Source organism: Melozone crissalis, unplaced genomic scaffold (assembly GCF_028551555.1).
Source record: "Melozone crissalis strain CALT ecotype California unplaced genomic scaffold, PUWL_Pcris_2 ptg000023l_1, whole genome shotgun sequence".
NCBI classification, from domain to species: domain Eukaryota; kingdom Metazoa; phylum Chordata; class Aves; order Passeriformes; family Passerellidae; genus Melozone; species Melozone crissalis.
Genome location: NW_026535801.1, coordinates 6,046,656 through 6,067,281, shown reverse-complemented (window position 1 = coordinate 6,067,281; position 20,626 = coordinate 6,046,656). Strand labels below are relative to the sequence as shown.

Below are 20,626 nucleotides of genomic sequence, written 5' to 3'. Positions count from 1 at the left end.
TAATGTATACCCCACTTTTCTTTCTGTTTCTGTTCTTTTTCTCTAAATCCAGATATTTAGCACAGTCTTGAGTGAGTAACAGTCTGTGTCAATTAGTGGGATTCCTATGGAATTCCTATGGAATTTATTTATATATTTTCCCCCCATTGCTTCTTTCACCTCTCCCTATCTGGCCTCACCCACCATCAGGCCCACAGTTTGTAAAGACACCTCCTTCTCATTCCTTTCACTGTCTCACATTCTGTCACATGCCTGGCTGGGACCCCAAGAAGGAAAAGCTTAAACTCTGAATTAAGATGGTCCTGAATCTTGTTTAATTGCCACAAATTCGTTTGCAATGTCAGAGCAGCCCATCAGGCATCAGCCAGACCCAGAGCAATTGCTGTGAGTCTGGTTTGGCCATGCACATCCCCAAGAGTTATTTAATTTTAGTACAGCAGCTTCCTGACGGCACTGGACTTTTTGCTTGTGCCAGCAGATATAATAATATCAGCCACTACATCCTCATGACCACAGAGTGCATGCAAGGAAAGGTGAAATAAGATCATTTTGAGCTCACATTTCTCTCCCTCCTTTTATTCCAGAATTGTTAATTCATCAGCAGTGGATCTGGCCCCTGCGTGGGGAATGGGAGATCTCAGGTTGCTCGGCCACAGATCCTCAGGTGACTTCTAAATTTCATTTAATTTGCTGGCTTCACCACCAGATTTCCCAGCTTCTTTAATTAAAAGGTGAAATGCAGGGAAAAGGACTTGCTGCTATTGTTTCTGAAGCCCCCAGTGCTGGGCTTTGCTCTCAGCCCCAGTGCTGCTCATCAGCCATTCCACAGGAAGGATTTCTGCCGGATGAGCCGAGGGTGAGGCAGCATTGCAAAGCCAAGGGCTCTCTCCTCTGCAGCCTTCCTCCTCTGCCCTTGAGCATGTCCTGCCTGCCTTTCCTTCCCCTCCAGCCCTTTGTGTGCTGCAGCACAGCAACCACAGGACATCACCAGCCACTGCTGCTGCCATTGCAGGGATCTGGGAATTGCAGGGGCAGGGACGCACTTCCCTAAAACAGTCACTGCTGTGGGAATTCCCTTCTCCCTCCCCTCTCTGGTCTTGTGTTCATCTGGGATTTCTTTTGACACAAACACTGATTTTTCCTGGGTTGCAAATGCCCAGGAGCAGGCAGGGATAGCCCTAAAGCCAGCTTGAGGCACAGCTCTAACACATCAACAGTGACATCTCTGGTTTGTGGATAAATCCCTTCCCTACAAGGAACTGTATCCATACTCCACTGCTTTTAAGACAAGAGAATTATATTCTTCACTAACTTAAAGTCTGAGCCCTCTAGGTTTGAAAAGACCCTTGAAGAAATACCAACTCTTTTCCAATCCCTTTATTCCTTGTTGTGATAATAAATCTTGCTCCTTTTCCATCAGAGAACAAATAAACAGGGGAAAGTCCCACAAGAGCTGAAGCCTTACTGGGACCTTAAAATCAAACCAAGTTTTCCACAAGGTAAAAGAAATATCACTGACTTCTTTAGGGGATCCTGGGGATGAGGAGGTGGACCCCAGCCCACACAGCCCTGTGGGTATCCTCTCTCTTGTGTGGTCCAGCAAAAAGCTTCTGAGTCAAAGCTGAAATGAAATTGAAAACAATTAAATTTGTAAATTAAATGCAGCAGGGTAATGGTGCCATTGGCCTCCTCTTCCTTTAGCTCCAAGCAATCCATCCACAGGTAAACCTGTTGGAAAAAATACCAGTGGACACATGAGGACTGACAGGAGTATCCTTTGGCCTCTTGTCCCCTAAAATAAATTCATTTTTTCAATTTTAATAAATTTCAGAGTGAGATGCATTCCCAGTGAAGGTCTATTAATCCAGGACCCTGCTTTATAATTAAAATCCACAGGGTCTGAAGGTTTAGGGAACAAGTTGGGAAGACCCCAGGGCACTTTGGCATTCCATTATTTGGATTTAATAAGTGGGCAGGCAGGGATGATGGACAGTGTCTGATTCTCTGTGCCTAGTATTTAAACCCACATTTGGCCTAAGGCTCAACAACCCAAATCTTGAGGAGACCAATTTATTTCTGCATGGTGCAGGGAGCAGCAATCCCTTGGGGAGCACAACAGGGATGGAGGAGGGAGCCAAAGGCATCAGAATCCCATGTGCCAAATTTGGGAGGGCTCAGGAAAGGCCTGGTGCCATTTGCAGCCTACGCCTGGTTGGTGTTTTGCTTTCCTGCAGGTGTTTGGTGGCAGCTGTAGCCCAGTTAAACATCACCTGTGCATTGCCCAGGAACTGTGGGGTTTGGAACTGGGCAGGTGCCTCAGGGACATCACCCCCTCCTGTCTGCAGCGGTGCTCTCAGCAAAATGGGGTGTCCAAACCTCAGAGAGCCAGGTTGTGTAAACCCAGGGCCCTTTGGTGATTGTGTGGTGCTTTCTCTTGCTGCAGGTGCCACCCCTGCACGATTAAGCAGCAGGTGACCCAAATAAAATATTTGGGACACAAGCCCAGGAAATCCAACCCATGCTGTGATTTAGCAAACTGCTTCAAGCCAGCCTCTGTCTTCAGTCCTTGAGTAAGTTCACTGGTTTCTCTTAAAATTAGGAGTGGCTTAAAGGCTGTGCTAATTAGCATGGACCCATCACTGCTGTACAAAGTACAAACTGAAGGGACTCTGCTTCCAACAAACCACGGCTCTGCTGACCTCAGCTGCACAGAATTATTACTCTCCTGAGGAAGGGGTAAAATCCTGCCCTGAATCAGGCTAAACTGCCCAGGTCTGAAATCCCAATATTCTAAGCTTTTCAAGTGCTGCTGTTGGGGGCTTTTGCTGCATTTTATCTTTCTGCTGGACACCACAGGCAGAGCTCTGTAGGTCTGGCTTTGGCTGCCCGCAGCATTGAATCCTGTTCTGCTACCTTGCAGCATCTCCTGGGCTCTGCATCTGCTTCGTGAAATGTGGAGGGTGCTTGAGCATTCCCGGGATCCGTGGGCATTCTGAAAGCTGTAACTATGTAATCAGTAACCACAGAGCTGTGTGCGCGGCTCCAGGATCTCGGTGGGATGGAGCCTCCAGAAGCCGCCCGGTGGATTTCACTGGGCAGGGGAGCCCCGGGCGGGCGGCACCGGGGGCGGTGCCGGGGCCATCCCTCGCCTTCCCCCGCCTTCCCTGCTCCCGGCCCCGCCGCTCCGCACTGGGAGGCGCTGGGAGCGGCTGCTGCGGGGGCTGCCCGGTAAGGAGGGAGCGGGAATGGTGCGGGAGAAGGCTCGGGAGGATCCCTGCAGCAGAGAGCGCTTTGGCAGCGCTGCTGCTCCCGGCTGGGGGCTCCAGGCCTGAGCTGCTGCAGCATCTCCTCCTGCATGGAGGCAGAACAACTCTCGATCTCCCGATGCATTTCCGTATCGCTCCATAAACTTATCCTTCCTCGGGAAAAAGGGCACGGAGCCCTCCTGGCAGTGCCTGGGGTCGGTGCCGAGCCCCGGGAGCTGCCGCTGCCTCGGGCGGCGCCACGAACAGGAAACGGCCGGGAGCCTTCCGGGGCGGCGCCACGGGCCCGAGCTGCGGGAACCGGGGCTCCTACGGGGCTGAGCGGGGAGGGGGCAGCTCCCTTGTCTCTCCAGAGGCTCCTCTGGGTCCCCGGGTGCTCCCCTGGCTCCCAGGGCTGAGCTGTGCCCAGGCCGAAGGGCCCCGCTCGCCTCCACGCGTGGTGATGGGTTCAGTGCCCGAAGAGCCTTTGGCTGCTGGAGGGGAAGGGCCAAAAAGCAGCAGGTGGTTAGGAAAGCGCAAGGTGGAGTTGTGATTGTGTTGCTAATACGAGAAAATTGATTTCCTTTTAAAAAAATCCAGCCAGTAAAAGCCCCCATGTCTTCCTGGTAGTTTTCCTGGTAGTTTTCCTGCTTCACTGCTCAGTGAATTATTTGAGGAAGCAGCCGGGTGGGTGGGGGAAACAAAGGAGTTACACACTCCTTGTGGGGTGTGTAAAAACCTGGAAAGCTTTTCGTGTCGGCCGCCGCTGGTTTGCTCCTGTGATGAGCTTAGGGCTGTGGGAGGGATTCCTGGAAAGCAGGTTCACTCTCCCTTGCTGGAGCCTCAGGGCAAAGTCCTCCCTGCGGCCACGCCGGGAACCAGAGGCTTCAGTGCCGTGTGACATCCCCGGGGATCACATCTTGCTGCTCCTCCCAGGTGCCAGCTCACCAAGCATGGCCACCCAGATGTTCGAGGGCCGAGGGCATGCGGCCGTCTACCAGAAATACAGGTTTGCACCGGGCAAAGAGCTGCAGCACACCATCCTCTCCTACCTGCGGGAAAAGGTGAGCGGGGCACGGCCAGGCTGGAGGAAAAATCCAAGGAGTATTGAATTGTGGGTGGGGAAAACTCCAAGGAGTATTTAATTGTGGGTGGGGAAAAATCCAAGGAGTATTTAATTGTGGGTGGGGAAAACTCCAAGGAGTATTTAATTGTGGCTGGGAGTGTCACCTGGGTTGGTGCCTCAGGAAAGATAAAGCAGCAGGGCTCACGGCCAGCTGGGGGCACAGAAGAGGCTTTCTACAGGTTCTGCCACACCAAGGCTGTTGCTGAGTGGGTGCTGGGGGAAGGAATGGGGTAAAAGCACAGGAATTGGGTGGCTGCCCACTGAGACACGTGCACTCCTCCCTGCAGAAGGCCATCCCTGCGGAGCTGGCGGTGGATGTTGGCTGTGGCTCTGGACAAGGCACCCACTTCCTTGGGGAGCACTTCAAGAAGGTGGTGGGCACGGACATCAGTGAAGCACAGATCCAGGAGGCCAAGGCCACCCCCTGCATGCCCAACATCTCCTACCTGTGAGTGTCAGGACAGCATGCTCAGCCAAAGGCACAGTTCAGGTCCTCACGTGAGGGGGTGGTTTGTGAGCATGGGGTGTTTGTGAGGTCCCCAGAACGAGGTGAGAGATGAGAATCCAAGTTCTCAGAAGGCTGATTTATTGTTCTATTCTATTATGCTATACTAAAACTATACTAAAGAAAGAGAAAGGATATGCAGAAGGCTTAGCAAGAGTGATAAAGAAAAACCCATGACTCCTCAGAGCCTAAACGCAGCTGGACCATGATTGGTCATTAAATTAAAACAATTCCCATGCTGGATAAACAATCTCCAAGTCACATTCCAAAGCAGCAAAACAGGGAGAAGCTGAAGCTTCCCAGCTTCCCAGGAGAAGAAATCCTGGTGAAGAGATTTTTCAGCAAATATCATGGTGATACAAGTATGACTGTTGTAAGAGCTAGCTGGCACCAGAGATTCCATTTGATGGAATTCCTGGTGTGAACAAGCATTATTCTAGACTTTGTGGCCTTGCATCACAAACCATCCAAAAACACCCTCTGGCTCCACATCCTGCTCTGTAAGTCCCCTATCCCATGTTGTAAGAGCTGAATTGAGGGATGCAGGTCTCCAGGGGCTCTCCAAAATGTAATTTATTCCATCCAAGAGGTTACAGCAGCCCAGGGCCGTGGGTGACAGAGCTGTGCCTACAGCTGTCAGCTCCAGCTGCAGGCAGCCCTGGAGACCTTTTGGTTTTGGCTACAATGCATTATACACTTTTCTTTGCTGAGCATCTTAATACAGTAGAACCAATCTATACCTTAACTTTTATCTATAGCCCATCATAGCTACTATAATTACCATATTTACGTTTCTATTCTTCAATCACTAAAAGTCAGTACATTGCAGTTTAAGCTAGAAGTTGGTTTTCAGTTTTCTTGCAGTGGAAAATTCTGAGACATTTTTCTACTTGCAGCTTTGCTGACTTGCTTGCTTGTGCTGTCTTTCTGCTTGGTAAAAACATCTTCTTTGAGGTGTGTTTATCCTTTGCTCTAAGTCATAAAAGCCCCTTCTAACTAACATATCCAGTTATCCAGTAAGACTGGCTCAGCAATTCTTTTCTTCTATATCAAAACTTAGCTACAAGAATAAAGATGGAACCATGACATTTTGTGAAAAATCCTTTTGCTAGGATTTTTCTCCTGAGAAGCTGAGAAGCCTCAGGAACAAAATGTAAACAATGATTATCTGCTGCTGTGGAATGCAACAGGTGCATCTGTGATTGGTGTCATGTAGTTGTTTTTAATGAATGGCCAATCACTGTCAGCTGGCTCGGACTCTGAGAATCACGAGCTTTTGTTGTCATTCGACTTCATTCCTTGCTAGCCTTCTGATGAAATCCTTTCTTCTATTCTTTTAGTATAGTATTAATATAATATATATCATAAAATAATAAATCAGCCTTCTGAAACATGCAGTCAAGATTCTCATCTCTTCCCTCGTCCTGGGACTTCTGTGAACACCACCACATATTCTTTCATCCAAAAACCCTTCTGCTAAACACGCATATCTGTGAGACTTTTTTGACAAACTTCCACCCTTCCCAACACCCCATGGCTTTTCTCCCCTCTCCCACAGCGTGTGCCCGGCGGAGGAGCTGCCGTTCCAGGACGGCTCCGTGGACGTGCTGACCTCGTTCACGGCCGCGCACTGGTTCCAGCTGGAGCGCTTTGCGCGCGAGGCTCAGCGCGTGCTGCGGCCCGGCGGCTGCGTGGCCATCAGCACCTACACCCTGGACATGAGCCTGCGCCACGGGGAGTGCTCCCAGCAGCTCACCAGAGTCTTCAGGGAGGTCAGCTGGGAACGCCTCAGGGCGGGGAAAATGGGTGGCACTCATGGGTGCAGAATATTGGAAACACAGGGCGGCCCCCATGGCAAGGGAGAAATGATGCATCTGACTCCACTGATATCAGAAGGCTGATTAATTACTTTATTATACTGTATTATTCTATATTATATTATACTACATCTAAACTGAATCTGCACAAAGCACTCAACTCCACTGCCCAGAATCTTGTGGCTGTCAGCCAACAGTCCCAATGGTCCCCTGTGGTGGTGTTCGCAGGACGAGGGAAGAGACGAGAATGTTGACTCCATGGTTCAGAAGGCTGATTTATTATTTTATGATATATATTATATTAAAACTATACTAAAAGAATAGAAGAAAGGATTTTGTCAGAAGGCTTGAAAGGAAAGGAAAAATAATGGATTGATAATAAATTCTTTTGACTGACCAGAGAGTCCAAGCCAGCTGGACTGTGATTGGCCATTAATTAAAAACAACCACATGACACCAATCACAGATCCACCTGTTGCATTCCACAGCAGCAGGTAATCAATGTTTACATTTCATTTCTGAGGCCTCTCAGCTTTTCAGGAGAAAAGATCCTAGCAAAAGAATTTTTCATTAAATATGTCTGTGACAGTCCCCGAGTCCTTTTTGGCCGTGACAAGCCAAAGAAGCAAAATGCCATCACTCTGGGTAAACAATCTCCATTCTACTTTTGCACAGCACAGGAGCAGCAAATGAGATAAGAATTGTTTTGATCATTCTTTTCTCTGCTTCTCTCAGGTTCAGAGAACGTGAATCCCACAGCAGAGAGGGAGGAGTGGGATTGAGGGGGCGTGATGATAGCAATCCTAATGCAGAATGGGGTAACTGCAGGGATTTAGAGGCTTCCGCAGTGGGCTGTCTGGATCATGAGGAGAGGGACATGAGGACTGATAGGGCAGATGTGGTTAGGGTGAGAAGGGTGCCAGGGCAGATCTGGGGGCTGGTTTTGTCCAGCAGACTTTTCCTGTTGCTCTGATCACAGTGAAAAGAATGGGAAGTAGAAGCTGCTGGGAAGAAGGCCTTTTTTTAAGAACCTTTCCGGACAAAGGGTGTTTTAACAATTGGATAAAAGGAGACTTTCCACTATGAGTAAGGGCTGTGTAGGGAGGACAGGAACAGGATCCTTATTTCTAGAACAGGATCCTTGAATTCTTGACATTAAGCAAGACTTTGGTGTATTTTTATGGAACAAGTCTTTAAAAAAAAAAAGGACATATATGAATGTATCGCATGCAGGCCCAACCTGAGTTAGGTGGCATGTGAGAACTTCAAGCGATTTTGTGTTTGTTTTTAATACACTGCTTTTAGTATATTTTTAATATACTTTAACAAACTTTGTGTTTGTTTTTAATTACTGTCTTTACAGTGCTGGGACGAGATTTTAAAATACTCAAATGATAAGGTAAAATTTGTCTTGGATGACTACAAAGCGATCTTTGAGTCCTTGCCATTTCCAGACAAGAAGAGGTGAGCAGAACCACCTTCGATGGTGTCAGATATTTTATTTCTTTATATTTATTGCCATGTCAACCTGTGGTCCATGTTCCCCTGCCTTTCAGATTTAACTTGCCAATGCTCCTTTCTTGCCCATGTCTCTTGCAGAATCACTGATATCTACGACCCAATTCCCATGACCGTTGAGGGTGTGGTTGGTTACATGGAGTCCACCTCTTCATATCAAACCTTTAAGAAGAATGACCCTGCAGCTGCAACATCCCTTCTCCAGGAGACTGAAAAGAGGTGAGAAAACCTCTTGGGAAAACGGGACCTGTCCTGTGCAGTGCATGCAGAGGGAGGTTGTGCAGACCCCTCCAGAGCTGCAGGGGAGTGTGCAGGGATGGACACTTGTCAGGGGTTCAACAGCACATCCTTAGATTTGAAGCCTATGTAGCAGTAGGATGTGCCTTGAAACCATGAAAGGCTCGTGTCAGAGGTTTCATGGATACAATCTTGAGTTTCTTTACCTTGCTTTTAATTGGCAAAGGGTTTGAAAAATATTCATGGTTGCATCTTCACCTGTCAAGCTTTAGTGGGTCTAGGGGCTTCAAAGAGACATGAGCAGGTGTGGGTTGCTCCAAGGTTCTTTATTGCATGAATACATCAGTCTCCAAGGCAGAGGTGTCAGGGTGTTAAACAGTGCTAAAAACTTTCTGGCTGAGAGTCCCGAGCAACAGCAGCAGCTGCAAGGCTGCTCTCTGGAATAGTCCCAGGTTCTGTGCAGCAACAGCAGCAGCACCAGTTGTTCCCTGGCACTGAGTCCAATGCCCTGAGCAGCAGCAGCAGCAGGGATGAGCCGCTCTGATGTTCTGAGCAGCAACAGGGACCACAGCCTTCTTTCTTCTTCTGTTTTCTTCTTCTTCTGTTGTGGTTGTTGATAGTCATGGTTGTGGTGGTCATTGATGTTGTCTTTTGCACCCCATTACAGGGACTTTTCATTCACAAAACATCCAATCAACTAAAAACACATTCTAAAACATTCTTTCTAAATGAACTAAACTTGATTCTAATGTGCAGAAGTAGTACAAAAGTAGCGTCACTTCTTAAAAAAACTACCTATATAATATTATCTATTTATGGAAATGTTCTATCTGTTTTCTTACTTAAAAGTTTATCTATCTATGTGAATAGTTCTGTCTATTTACGTATGTAGTTTTATCTGTTTTATGTGAATAATTCTATCTATTCTAGTGGCAGTTATTTTCTATGTTTTTGTTATGTCTAGGGCTAAGCTGCTGAGCTTTAAACTAGGCCTTAGGGCCTTTGCTAGCTAATACAGTTTCTTAAGGCACTTAAAATGTATTTCTACTTACTTAAAATCTAAAGCTTAAACTTAAAACCTAAAGCTTAAACTTACTTAAAACTATAACTCACACTTCTATTTACCTAAAACTTAAACCTACGCTTCTACTTCATATCTGTGTGGTTTAATATATCTTAATTTCTCTAAAGGCTTTAATTCAGCCCCTGCATTCATGTCCCTCTCTGAGGAGCTCAGGCTTGCATTCCAACATTCACCCATCTGTTTCAGCCCCAACAAGGGGAAGGGGTGCTGCTCATTTGTTCCCTGATCAGAACAGCCCTTGTGCAGCAGCTGAAGCATTTGCCATCCCCCTGTGTGCTGTGGGTGGAAGGATCTGTCTCTGGCTGCTGCCCCACATCAGGTGGGAGCAGTGTGGGCAGGTGAGAGCCTTGCTGTGCTTGCCCTTTCAGGATGCTGGAGACAATGGGAGTGTCCTCTCGTGAGACCCCGGTGGATTTCTTGGTGAGGCACGTCTGTGTGCTGGGCTGCAAGGGCTGCTGAGGGAGCAAACCCTTCTGGTCTGCTGCCACCATGGAAGGGGAAGGTGGATTGTCTCCTAAAACCCTGCTTGTAACTGCTCTTACTGCTTGGGAAGATAACTGCTGATTTTGCTGATTGAAATGTTGGTCTCCTGTGGAAAGCAGATGGGGTTTGTGCCCCTCAGCTTCCTGTCCACCTTGGTCCTGCTGTCTGCCCCGTGCTGCTCCCTCAGCACTGCAAGTGTCCCATTGTGGATTGATGGTTTACTAACATGTGAGGAAGAGAATCACAGGAACAGCTGAGAAACTCACTGTTCAATGTCTTACTCAATTGAAACTCACTGCATTTCTTACACAATTAATAATAATAATTAAAAAGCCAGCTGAGAAAATGTTGCCTGTGGTTCCTGTTTTACAAAGAGGCTGTGGAGCACTCACTGGTGTGGGAATAACTGTGCTGCATTGACACTGAGTGTCCTGATGCTCTCAGTGCCCCTCTGCTCTGTGGGGAAGGTGGGTTTTGGGTAGGAAGGGCCATTCCCTGCCCTGGCTAAGCGAGGAGCTGTTCACTGTCTTTGGGGGCTGCTCTCACCCACAGTGTGCCCCCATCCCTGGTACAGGCAGGCATCAGCACCTTTCCTGCCCCAGGAGTGCCTTGGCCATAGTGAGGCCCCTCAGAACAGCTCAGGAGCCTTTATGGGATCACTGCTGAAGGAGAGCAGTGCCCCTGCTGAGGTCTGTGCCCTATCACCCACCCACGCTGCAAAGGGAAGATTAGAGGCTGCATTTTTGGGAGGGGCAAGAGGAGACCTGAGGGCTCAAAGCTGGGCAAAGCCTGGCACAGGTCTCCTCCTGTTTGCCTTCTGGGTATTTCAAGTGCAGACCCACCCTCTGCAGGGATGTTTCCCTTTCCTGTAATTCCTGTCCTTGGTGAGAAGGCTTCCCTGACACCATGGGAAGGGCTGTGCCCTCACTCTCTTCTACACCAGTGCATTATTAAGAAAGGTGACGTGCCACCTCTGCTCCCAGCCCCACAGGGGGCTGACAGGGGCTGGAGGTGCTTCTGCTGAGGTCCTGGGCTCTCAGGGTCCTGCTCTCAGCTTGCCCAGGGTGGGGGACAAAGGCTTTGCCCCCACTTGGTCCCACAGGAGGGTGATGGGGTCTCGGGAGGACAGCTATGGTGTGGGAAGCCCTTCATGGATGGGAGGCTGCTCTCTGTGCCCACAGCCAGGTGCTGGGGCAGCAGTACTGGATCGGCCCTGATCTCACTGCCTGAGGGGCTGCTCCAGCAGCAGCTCTCAGGCTTCCCTTGCTGGGTGAGCACCAGGGGTCTCTCCTGCCCAGGCTGGCACCCCTGCTGCCATGCCCAGGGCCTGCTCTGCTGGCAGGGCTTGTCCCTGTGAGGTGCATCCCTGCAGACATTCCAGGGCGGGGAGGGGTCCTGCAGCAGGTGACATCCCATGGCCCTACAGTGCTCTCAAAAAGGCTCTGGGGAACAAGTGTTTGGATTTTTTCCTCTCTAAATTTACAGCAAGTTGAAGTCTGCTTGTTAATTACTGCTATGATTTAATTTAAAGCCCTTCCCTCCTTGCAGCAGCATGGTGCAGCGGGTGCCCAGCCATGAGGTGACAGCAGGGATTGCATCAGCAGGGCAGCACCAGCCAGTGCAGGGGCTGCTGCAGCTCACACGTGCTGGGGGGTGCACTGGGGCTGGGGGCACTTTGGTGGTGCCACATCAAGGCACAGGTCTGGTGATGGCTGATGAGCAGAGCCCACTGCTGCCTGTGGGCAGGGCTCCCACACCTCACCCAGGGGTTTATTTTTAAACCTGGCTTGTTTGGGGCACGCTTTCTGTTCTTTCTGTCTTCTCTACCCAGACTACTCTAGCAGGAGTCACTTCCTCCCAGACTGGCCCACGGGGGTCAGGAGCCACCTGGGCTCATCCTTACCCAGTGGTGAGCACCTTTGCCGTGCTGGTGCCATGCAGGAACCTGTGAGTCACCACGGAGCCATTGCCTCACCCGCTGCTGACGCCAGCCCTGGCCACAGTCAGGTTTCACTTTTGTTCTCCTACCTGGAAATCCCACACCTGGGATTTCTCATTCCAAGCAAGCCTGAGTGGTTCAGCCTCACAAGGAAAGGGTTTCATCATCACCATCTGTGCTGCTCTCCTGGAACAGAACCATTGGCAGCTGGTGATTCCTCAGGTTTTAGCTTTTATATTTTTCACATTCTGTGCTGCTTTAGTGTGTGGGTCTGGGCTTCACATTATGGGATGGTGACCTCTCTTCACAGAGCAGGGAGACAAAACAATTCCTTCTCTAGCTGGGGACTAAGGACAACCAATCCAAATCTCAGGCCCAAGAGCATAAACAATGTGGACTGAAGAGAGAAAAACAAAAAGGATGGGACTGCATGGGCTAAAGCTGTAACTGGACAATTAACTCCAATATGTAAATGGACTAGAATTTACAGAAGTGTGAGACTCTGTGACCAGTTGTCCATTTTGTGACCATTTTGGTTCAAGGTATCCAAAGTGGTATCCAAGGGTGCAGCCTTGGCTGGCTCTTGTGCTGCCCAAGGTGGATCCATGGAGGCCTTTTAATAAATCCCTGCTTTATTCTTTAACTCTGTCCAGCCTCTGTTCTAGGTCAGCCTTCACAAGGCATCACTGGGACCGGAACACTGACTGTGGTGGGTCCCCAGTGCCCTGCAGACTCTGTTGAGCACGGTGTGATGTTCCCAGCCTGTGCTGGCTTTAGGGAACTCTCCACTCCTGGCCCTGGCATGGTTTGGAGGAGCTGTGGTGAATGCAGCCATGGTTGGCTGGGCCATGGTGGAGCGTGACATTGCCAGGCAAGACACGCACCAAAGCCCAGGATGGGCTTCATCCCATGAAGAAAAAGCCCTCAGAGCTGCTCAGCCAGGCCCCTGGGGGCTCAGCTGTGGCTGGGGGTGGCACAAATATCTGAGCAGGGAGATCCTCATCCCTCCATCCCAGCCTCCATGGGTGCCGGGGGCCGCGCTCATGGCCCGGCTTCACCCCGCAGCTTGAGCTTCTCTTTGGTGCCTCTGAATTTCCTTCTGCATGTGTGAAGAGATCAGGTTTCGCTTTACTTCTCCAAACAGAAACGACACCTGGGAGAGAAAAGCCACAGCCGTGGGAAACAGGAGGCCAAGCTGTCCCACGAGGATGTGATGCTGCCCTGTGACCCCACGGTGACCCGAAAGTGTCTCGGCAGAGATCGGCCGTGTGGGACCGTGGTTGGTGTGGGATCACCCCGCTCTCATGGGGGCCACATTTATTTTCCATCTCTTGGGATTTTCTGCCAAAGTGCCCTCTATTCCAGCTGAGCTGTGCCTGTTTGGATGGCAGAAGTGGTCTTATTTATGCTGGTTTGGATTTGTATTTCACAGCTATACTGATCATGAACTTTGCTGTGTTGAATAAAAATTAATCTCCTGTGGGTTTCTTTAATGGGAGAGAAAGGAAAGACAGGGCCATTGTCCTGCTCCCCAGAAGGGCAGACAAGGGACCCCAGCCCACACCAGGGCTCAGGCTTTAATGACTGACCTCCCCTAAGCTGCTGCTGTGAGGGAGGCTGGCTGGGAGCCTGGTCCAGTGGCCACATCCATGGCTGGATGGAAGACCTGTGCCCACCACGGTGTCCTGGCTCTTCTCCAAGCTGTGTCTGCGTCCAGTCTGGACAAAGTGGAACGAGCCACTGTCCAATCCATGCTGCCCCTTCCCATTCTTCATCTCCATCATGGTTTTCCAGGAAAAATCTGAGCCCTCTGGGATGCTGTTGGAGCAGGGGAAGGGCTCAGGAAGGGCTGGATGGACCCTGTGAGACAACAGCAGGTCCTGCTCGACCTCTTCACTAATTGAACATGAGCCAGGAAAGCGTCCTGGTGGGAAAGAAGGTGAATGGTATCCAGGGCTGCACTAGGAGGCGTGTTCCTAGAAGGCTGAGGAAGGTGATTCCTCCCCTCTCCTCAGTGCTGGTGAGGCCACTCCTGAAGTCCTGGGTGCAGTTTTGGGCTCCTCAGTGGGAGACAGACATGGCAGGGACTGGAGGAGGCCAATCAAGGTCATGAAGGTGATGCACAGGAACATCTCTGCTACGAGGAAAGGCTGAGAGAGGAGGCTCAGGGGCTCCTGGTGGTGTGAGAGCACAGCACAAGCTGAGCCAGGGAAAGTCCATCTGAACACAAGGAAAACAGAGACTGTGAAGTGTCTGCTCCATCCCTGGCCACTGTCCTGGGCAGCCTGTGCCAGCTGATCCTGCCACAGCAAGTGTTGGGCTGAATGGTGTTGAGAGGTCCCAGCCCACCTCCATGAGCACATCCATGCCACTCTGCTCACCCTCAGGGGTACATTTCCACATGCTTCCACAAGAACTTTTCTCCTTTTCTTGGACTCTTTGAAATCAGCACTTTGGTTCCAAATATGAACATTAAAAATTGGGTCCTCCTGGAGTGTTCTGTGGTCATCGTGCAAGGCCCTGTCAAATACATTTAAGCCTTTTACTTCCTTACTGTCCCTGCTTCTTAGATGCAGGCATTGCCCTAATTTTTTATATTTAATGCTTGGTGAACTCATGAGACTAAAAGCACAGCAGTGACCACAAGAGGTTCCTTTGATGGAGGGACAGTTTGCTGAGAGGTGCCATTCCAGCTGTCAGCAGAGGGATGTCAATACACCCTATTTGTGTGAACAGGGAGGAAACCCCAGCCAGCTCTAGTGGCAGCCCTGCTCATCTTCATCTCCCTCCACAACTCTGTGTCCCATCTGGAAAACTTCAGGTGGAAGTAAGTGCTTCTACTTTCACCTTTTTCCCTGCTGTGGTGTTGAACCTTGTCCCTCAGATAACACAGCCATAAAAGCTCCCACCTGCAGCCTGGACAGTGCAGTGCCCACTCCTGGCTGCTGCTTATGGCCCCAACCCACCACGGGGAAAGCCTTTCCCATGGGGAAACTGAGGCCTGAACTCCTGCTGCCACTCAGGAGGCACCAAAACCCTCCTGTCCCCGTGGACCTGTTGTCCCCAGGTGTCTCCCACAGCTTTCAGCTCGGGGTGGGGATCAGTCATGCTGGTGTCCCCCCACTTGCCAGCCCCGGCATCCCCCGGCATCCCGGGCTGAGGCAGAGCAGGCAGGGCTGGAGGCAGCAGGGCAGGTAACAGGGAGGCGGGAGATTCCCTGCACCACTTTCATTTTCTTGTTTCCAGCTGCACCAGCCCTGGGTTTTCCTGCCAAGATGAAAGCAGCAGGTAGGAATAAAAAGCTGGAGATGGGGCAGCAAGGCAGTCACAGCGAGCAAGACAAAGCAGCTCTCCAGGACAGCCAGAAGCTCAGCAGCTCCACGTCTGAACAAGCCACCTGCAGCCCCTGTCAGGCACCTCTGCATCTGGAATTCAGCGGATCCTGCCCGGAGTCCTGCGGTTCATCCTCTCTGGCATCCTGCACCTCAGCCTCCTCACCCCACCGCACTCCATGGCCGGCTGTCAAGCTTTCCTTGCCAAGATGTTGCACCTCGGCCTCGCCCCACTGCTCGTGCTGGTGTTGGGGGTCAGCCTGGGGGCTGCCTTTCCCCACCACACCCCGGGGAAGGGCTGCAGGCTGTCCCAGTACCAGAGCATTGCACCCGAGCAGCGGCACGCTGTGGACAGGATGAGACAAGAGTTTGTGAGTACTGCTGGCAACGGGGGGCTGTGGGCTGGCAGGGGGCAAGGCACAGGGGATGCTGAATTCAAGACCTGAGCGACAAGGTGCATGTTTTCTGCGGCAGTTTGGGGATGAGCAAGATGCTTTCCAAGGTTGTTCAGGGACATGAAGGAAATGCTCGGCCAGATTTTGTCCTGGTTTCAGAGCCCTCAAGGCTGGCTGGGGTTGTCCAACATAGCCAGGAGTCACAATGAGAGTTTTTCAGTCTCTCTCTTGGTTTACGCCTGCAGGTGACCACCCACAAATGCAACACCAAGCTCTTCCACCGCAAATGGAATGCAGTGAACCTGCCGGTAAGAGCGAGGTGATGCTGTAAGGGGGCACAGCACTCCTGTCTGCTGCTGCCACCTCCACCTGCACCCCCGGGCAGGTCTGTGAGACCCCATCCTCCTAATCGGATCCCTAACCAGGACTCTCCCTCACAGATGTCCGACCGAGTGCTGCTGGTGGCGGCCGAGCTGAACCTCACCACGGCCATGCTGGGGCTGCCCGCTGCCCCCGGCTTTGCCGAGCTGTGCCGGGAGCCCCTGCACTTCTTCAGGAGCGCCCGGGAGGCCGTGCAGGGCTGTGTGAGTGCCTCCCCCGAGCGCTGCGGGCCGGCTCTGCCCTGTGGGGCCGCTGCTGACCCGGCCGCTCTCCTTGCAGGTGGATCCTTCGCACCAGCCCTCGGGCAGGCTGCGGCACTGGCTGCACAAGCTGCAGAACGCCATGCGAGCGGTAAGTCAGGCCGGCGGGGTTCTGCGGGCTTTTGGGGCGTCAAAAGGCGCCTCTGCAGAGCTGACCCAGCCCATCTCGCCCCGCAGGAGAGCACCGAGTGCCTCAGGGCCACCACCATCCTGCACGTCCTGCAGGTGCTGGACAACCTGCGCTGCGCTGCCCTGCAGGACAAGTGCTGAAGTGATGAAATGCTCAGGTGCTGAAGGGCTCAAGTGCCCTCGGACCCAGCGCGCAGCATCGCCTCTCAGGGACGCCCCCAGAACCGGGAAAAAACGACTGCACTGCGCTGTTACTTCCTATTTAACCTATTTCACCTATTTAACCCTTCTTCTCACTCATGCGAGCTGAGGAAACAATTTTTTTTCTTTATTTTTTTTTAATGGTCTTTTAAATTATTGGCTCGGGTAATGCCCTTCCTGAAAGAACGTGAATATGCGTATTTATAAGGTACCTTTGTTTTTCTGGTTCTTAAAATGTTTTTAAGGAGGTCTATTTTTTTACCTGCTATTTATTAAAGAGTGTATTCTGCATACTTGCTTGTATGAGTTATTTTCTTATGTGCTATTTAATATGAAAACTAAAGTAGGTAACTAAATTACCATAAGCGGATAAGCTGCCGCCACGTGTTTTTAGTATGCTTTTCTGCAATACCACAGCACAGGTATCGCCCGCACATCCTTGCAAGAACTTTGCCCGAAAGGAACCTCGTGGCGTTTATTTTGGGGGGCGGGGAGAGGAAAAAAGCCTGTGTGGGATGCTGGGTTTTCTGGAGAGCTTTCACAGATTCTGTCACTCGGCCGCGCCCCGTGTGCTGCCACCTAATGCCAGGAGCAGCGCCCGGGGCAATGAAAACCTCTCCAGAGGGAAAAGCGCTTGGGGCAGCACCTCCCAAGGGCGGGGAGAGCCCCGAGGGCGCGGCTGGAATTTCCTATAGAATGCGGGGTTCGGCTGCGGCGGGGCTCAGCTGGTTCTCCCCAAAGCCGGGCCGCGGGAACCTCTGCTCTGTGAGCTGGGGCTCCCAGCAGGGAGATGCCACGAGGGGAGAGATGACGATGAGGACTCCATCTTATCAGAAGGCTAATTAATTACTTTATTATACGATATTATTCTATATAATATTACCCTATATTACATTACATCTAAGCTGAATCTGCCAAGCACTCAGCTGCCCAGAATCTCGTGGTTGTCGGCTGGCAGTCCCGACACACACACATGGATACAATTGGCCAGTGAATCAAAACACTCACACCAGAATCCAATCGCCAATTGCATTCAGGTAAACATCCTTCCACAATGCATTTCACTTTGGTACAACACAGGTGCAGCAAATGACATAAGAATTGTATTTTCTTTCTCTGAGGTTCCTTGCTTTGATTCCCAGAACATATCCTTGGAAGAGAAACGCAGCCACAACCTCCTGGCCCTGCTCCCAATTTCACCCCTGGCTTCTGAAGGCTTGCGAGAAATCCCTCTCTGGGATTCCCTACCTACAGCCAGCAGCTGTGAGAGGAGGATGTTTCTAGGACATCCAAAGCTGGGTTATCCAAACGATACATGGATCTGGAGGGAAAAGCCTGAGAAGGAAGAAAAGGGCTCTAAGCAGCAGCCCTGTGCTGGTTTAAGCAGATTTCAGTAAGCTCAGTTCCAGTTTGGTTTAGGGAAGGGGCAGTGGTATCACTGCAGTCAATGTTTAGGTTGCAGCGAGTATTTATTTCAGTAGCTGTCTGCCAAAATTCCCATGTTTCCAGCTCTGCCTTCTGAGCTGGGTGCTGCTTTCATGGCTAAGTTTTGGTTCCCTTATTTAGTGGAAGAACTTAAGTTTATGCACCTGTTTTACAGCTTTAACAGAACTGTGAAAATTTTTCAAGTTTTTGGGCAGTCTAGTTACAATACCCAAGTATTCACTCTCCATTACTAAATACACTCTTAATGATAATTTTTTACACAAATTCCATCACATGGACTTGTGCTTCTATATGATTGATATTTCTATGTGATTGATGTTAGAAATAACAAATAAAGTTATTGGCTTTCGCATTTATGTATTAGCTTTTGCAAGTTATTATTGATCACAAAAATCCTGATATAGTGCAATTTGTAATTACTGCTTCTGATGTAGTATAATCTGTCATTTACGTATAGCTTTTATAAATAGTAGTGTAATATACACTATCTTAGACTGTAGCATAATAGACTGTGAAATGTTAAAATGGTTTTACATGTAACTAGCTCAGAAAATGGTGTAAAATAATTAAGTGATTTCCCACATTAGGCACTATCTTATCTGAAAGACAAGATAACAGAAACAGAAACCGGAGCACCAAGTAAAAGAATTTATTAACCCTCATTATCAGGGAGTGAAAATACAACAGAATGGAACCACAAGAAGAAATAAAATATATTAGTTTAATCTACAAGATAGCATGAGCACAAGTCAAAGGTTAAAACCAAGCAAAAAAAATCTAAACTCAAAGGAATGTTTGAATATGTATAAACTCTTATGAATATGCATGTATCCCCTGTAATGTAACACTATATAGAGAGCATGGTTTAAGTTTTTATTTATTTGTTTATTTTGGCAAATAGCCAAACACCTCAGCACTGGATTTTATCCCTTTTATCCCTTAATAAACTTTTATAAAATATTTAAATAGTGAGTTGTGATTCTCACAATTGACTGTTGCATATTGATCTTATTGACATATTGATTGACTATTCCATCTGATTCACTTGTCTTCCATTCATCTGCTGCTGGAATGTAGAAATAGTAGAGTAATTTGGGTAGATTAGTAGATTAATTTAATTAATAATAGATTTAATTAATAGTAGATTTGGCTTAACCAAGGCAAACACTGCAGCCTGGCTAAGCTCTGCTCCTGAAGTCACCCTGACAATCTGTGAAAAATGCGTATTTTATGATTGGCTTTTCGCAAATATTCAAATGGATATTATATGTGTTGTGTTAGAAAGTGATGCTGTATTAATTCTCTTAAGTAGTGTTGTTAAATATAATTTTAGGTTATAACAAAATGTTAAAATAGAAACTATGGTGTGTAGGATAACTTTTTTTCTAAAAGAAAGGATTTGCATTGAGATAGCAGCCACAGGACACCTGAATCTTTCAGAGAAAGAGAATTTATTGCTCCATTATCAGAAGAAACGAAATTCTTCCCGCCTCGCTCAGGCCTGAAGACACCATTAGGATTAAGAGGAAGAAGTTGACACTGACCAGACAGAATCCTGTGTTTGAATGGAATTTATGCATCATATATGAGATGTATGAATATGTAACAGGTTATTGTTTTTAAGGGTTAATCCTCTGTTAACGTGGGTCCTTTTTTGGGCTTATTTTGCCCAGAAAAAGGTACCCGGATGTCCGTAACTCTTTGTTTCTATTGTCTCATATTGTCCTAATTCAAACTGTCCAAATTATTATTACTTGGATTTTATTACTATTTTTATAATCATTTTATTACGATTAAACGTTTAAAATTTTAAAAACCAAGTGATTGCCGTTTTTCCACACAATCACTGCTTTTTCTCCCTATTGGCATGTTCCTATTTGCCGTAAACTCAGCATTAATTTATATCGTGGCTGAATCGCCTCCCTTTCACAGCAGTGTGAGGGGACAGGAAAAAAAGGAATTTATTGGAAATTGCTCGCCAGGAAGGTGGTGGGATCACCATCCCTGGGGGTGTTTAAGGAATGACTTGTTCCTCAAACGAAGAACGAGGAGGTGTTCAAGGACGGGGCACTCAGTGAAGATCCGTCAAATGTTGGACTCGGTGATCTCAGAGATCTTTCCTAACCGTAAGGATTCTGTAATTTCCTTTACAAAAAGTGATAAAATTCGGCCTGGGGACAGCTAATTCCAACGACACCAGCTCCCCTCAGGCACTGGGGCTGCCCTGAGGGAGCGCCCCAATATGGCGGCGCTGCCCGAGGGGCCCCTCAGCGGCAGCCCCAACATGGCGCCGCCCTCCCGGAGGATAACGGCCTCCCCGCCGCCCTGCCAAACTCTCGCGAGATCGCGGCGGGAGCACTGCCCTGCCCCGCCTGTGCTCTCGCGAGATCTCGGCTGAGGGAGGAGGAGGAAGAGGAGGGAAGGAGGAGCCGCCGCTGCCGCCGCCGCTGCCCCGGGCCGGCTCCGGGGATGGTGTTGGCCGCGGCTGCCGGGCCCTGACGCCTCGCTCAGGTACGTGAGGGCTGTCCCCC

The 20,626-nt window shown here is 49.5% G+C and overlaps 2 protein-coding genes across 4 annotated transcripts in view; both read left to right on the top strand.

Moving 5' to 3' along the window:
* The first annotated feature begins 3,137 nt into the window (after nucleotides 1–3,137).
* On the top strand, nucleotides 3,138–10,545 carry LOC128938017 (putative methyltransferase DDB_G0268948). Of its 3 annotated transcripts, none has more exons than XM_054277945.1 (7): nucleotides 3,138–3,228; nucleotides 4,179–4,306; nucleotides 4,656–4,816; nucleotides 6,432–6,645; nucleotides 8,054–8,154; nucleotides 8,290–8,427; nucleotides 9,898–10,545. In XM_054277945.1, the coding sequence occupies exons 2-7, from the start codon at nucleotides 4,196–4,198 to the stop codon at nucleotides 9,986–9,988; spliced, it is 816 nt and encodes a 271-aa protein (XP_054133920.1). In that variant the 5' UTR covers nucleotides 3,138–3,228; nucleotides 4,179–4,195; the 3' UTR covers nucleotides 9,989–10,545. The 3 variants fall into 3 exon arrangements, with proteins under 3 accessions (XP_054133920.1, XP_054133922.1, XP_054133921.1); XM_054277947.1 differs by lacking the exon at nucleotides 3,138–3,228 and adding an exon at nucleotides 3,622–3,764; XM_054277946.1 differs by lacking the exon at nucleotides 3,138–3,228 and adding an exon at nucleotides 3,622–3,783.
* Nucleotides 10,546–20,519: 9,974 nt separating this feature from the next.
* Nucleotides 20,520–20,626, top strand: part of UBE2F (ubiquitin conjugating enzyme E2 F (putative)) — a 57,117-nt gene continuing 57,010 nt past the window's right edge. Inside the window, exon 1 of the mRNA XM_054277789.1 lies at nucleotides 20,520–20,606. The gene's annotated coding sequence lies outside the window, so the exon portion shown is untranslated. The remainder of the gene's footprint in view (nucleotides 20,607–20,626) is intronic.

Coding starts and splice junctions, on each gene's coding strand:
- LOC128938017 (XM_054277945.1), top strand. CDS start 4,196: ATGGCCACCCAGATGTTCGAGGGCCGAGGGCATGCGGCCGTCTACCAG. Junction 4,817..6,431: donor ATGCCCAACATCTCCTACCT/GTGAGTGTCAGG, acceptor CCTCTCCCACAG/CGTGTGCCCGGCGGAGGAGC. Junction 8,155..8,289: donor CCATTTCCAGACAAGAAGAG/GTGAGCAGAACC, acceptor TGTCTCTTGCAG/AATCACTGATATCTACGACC.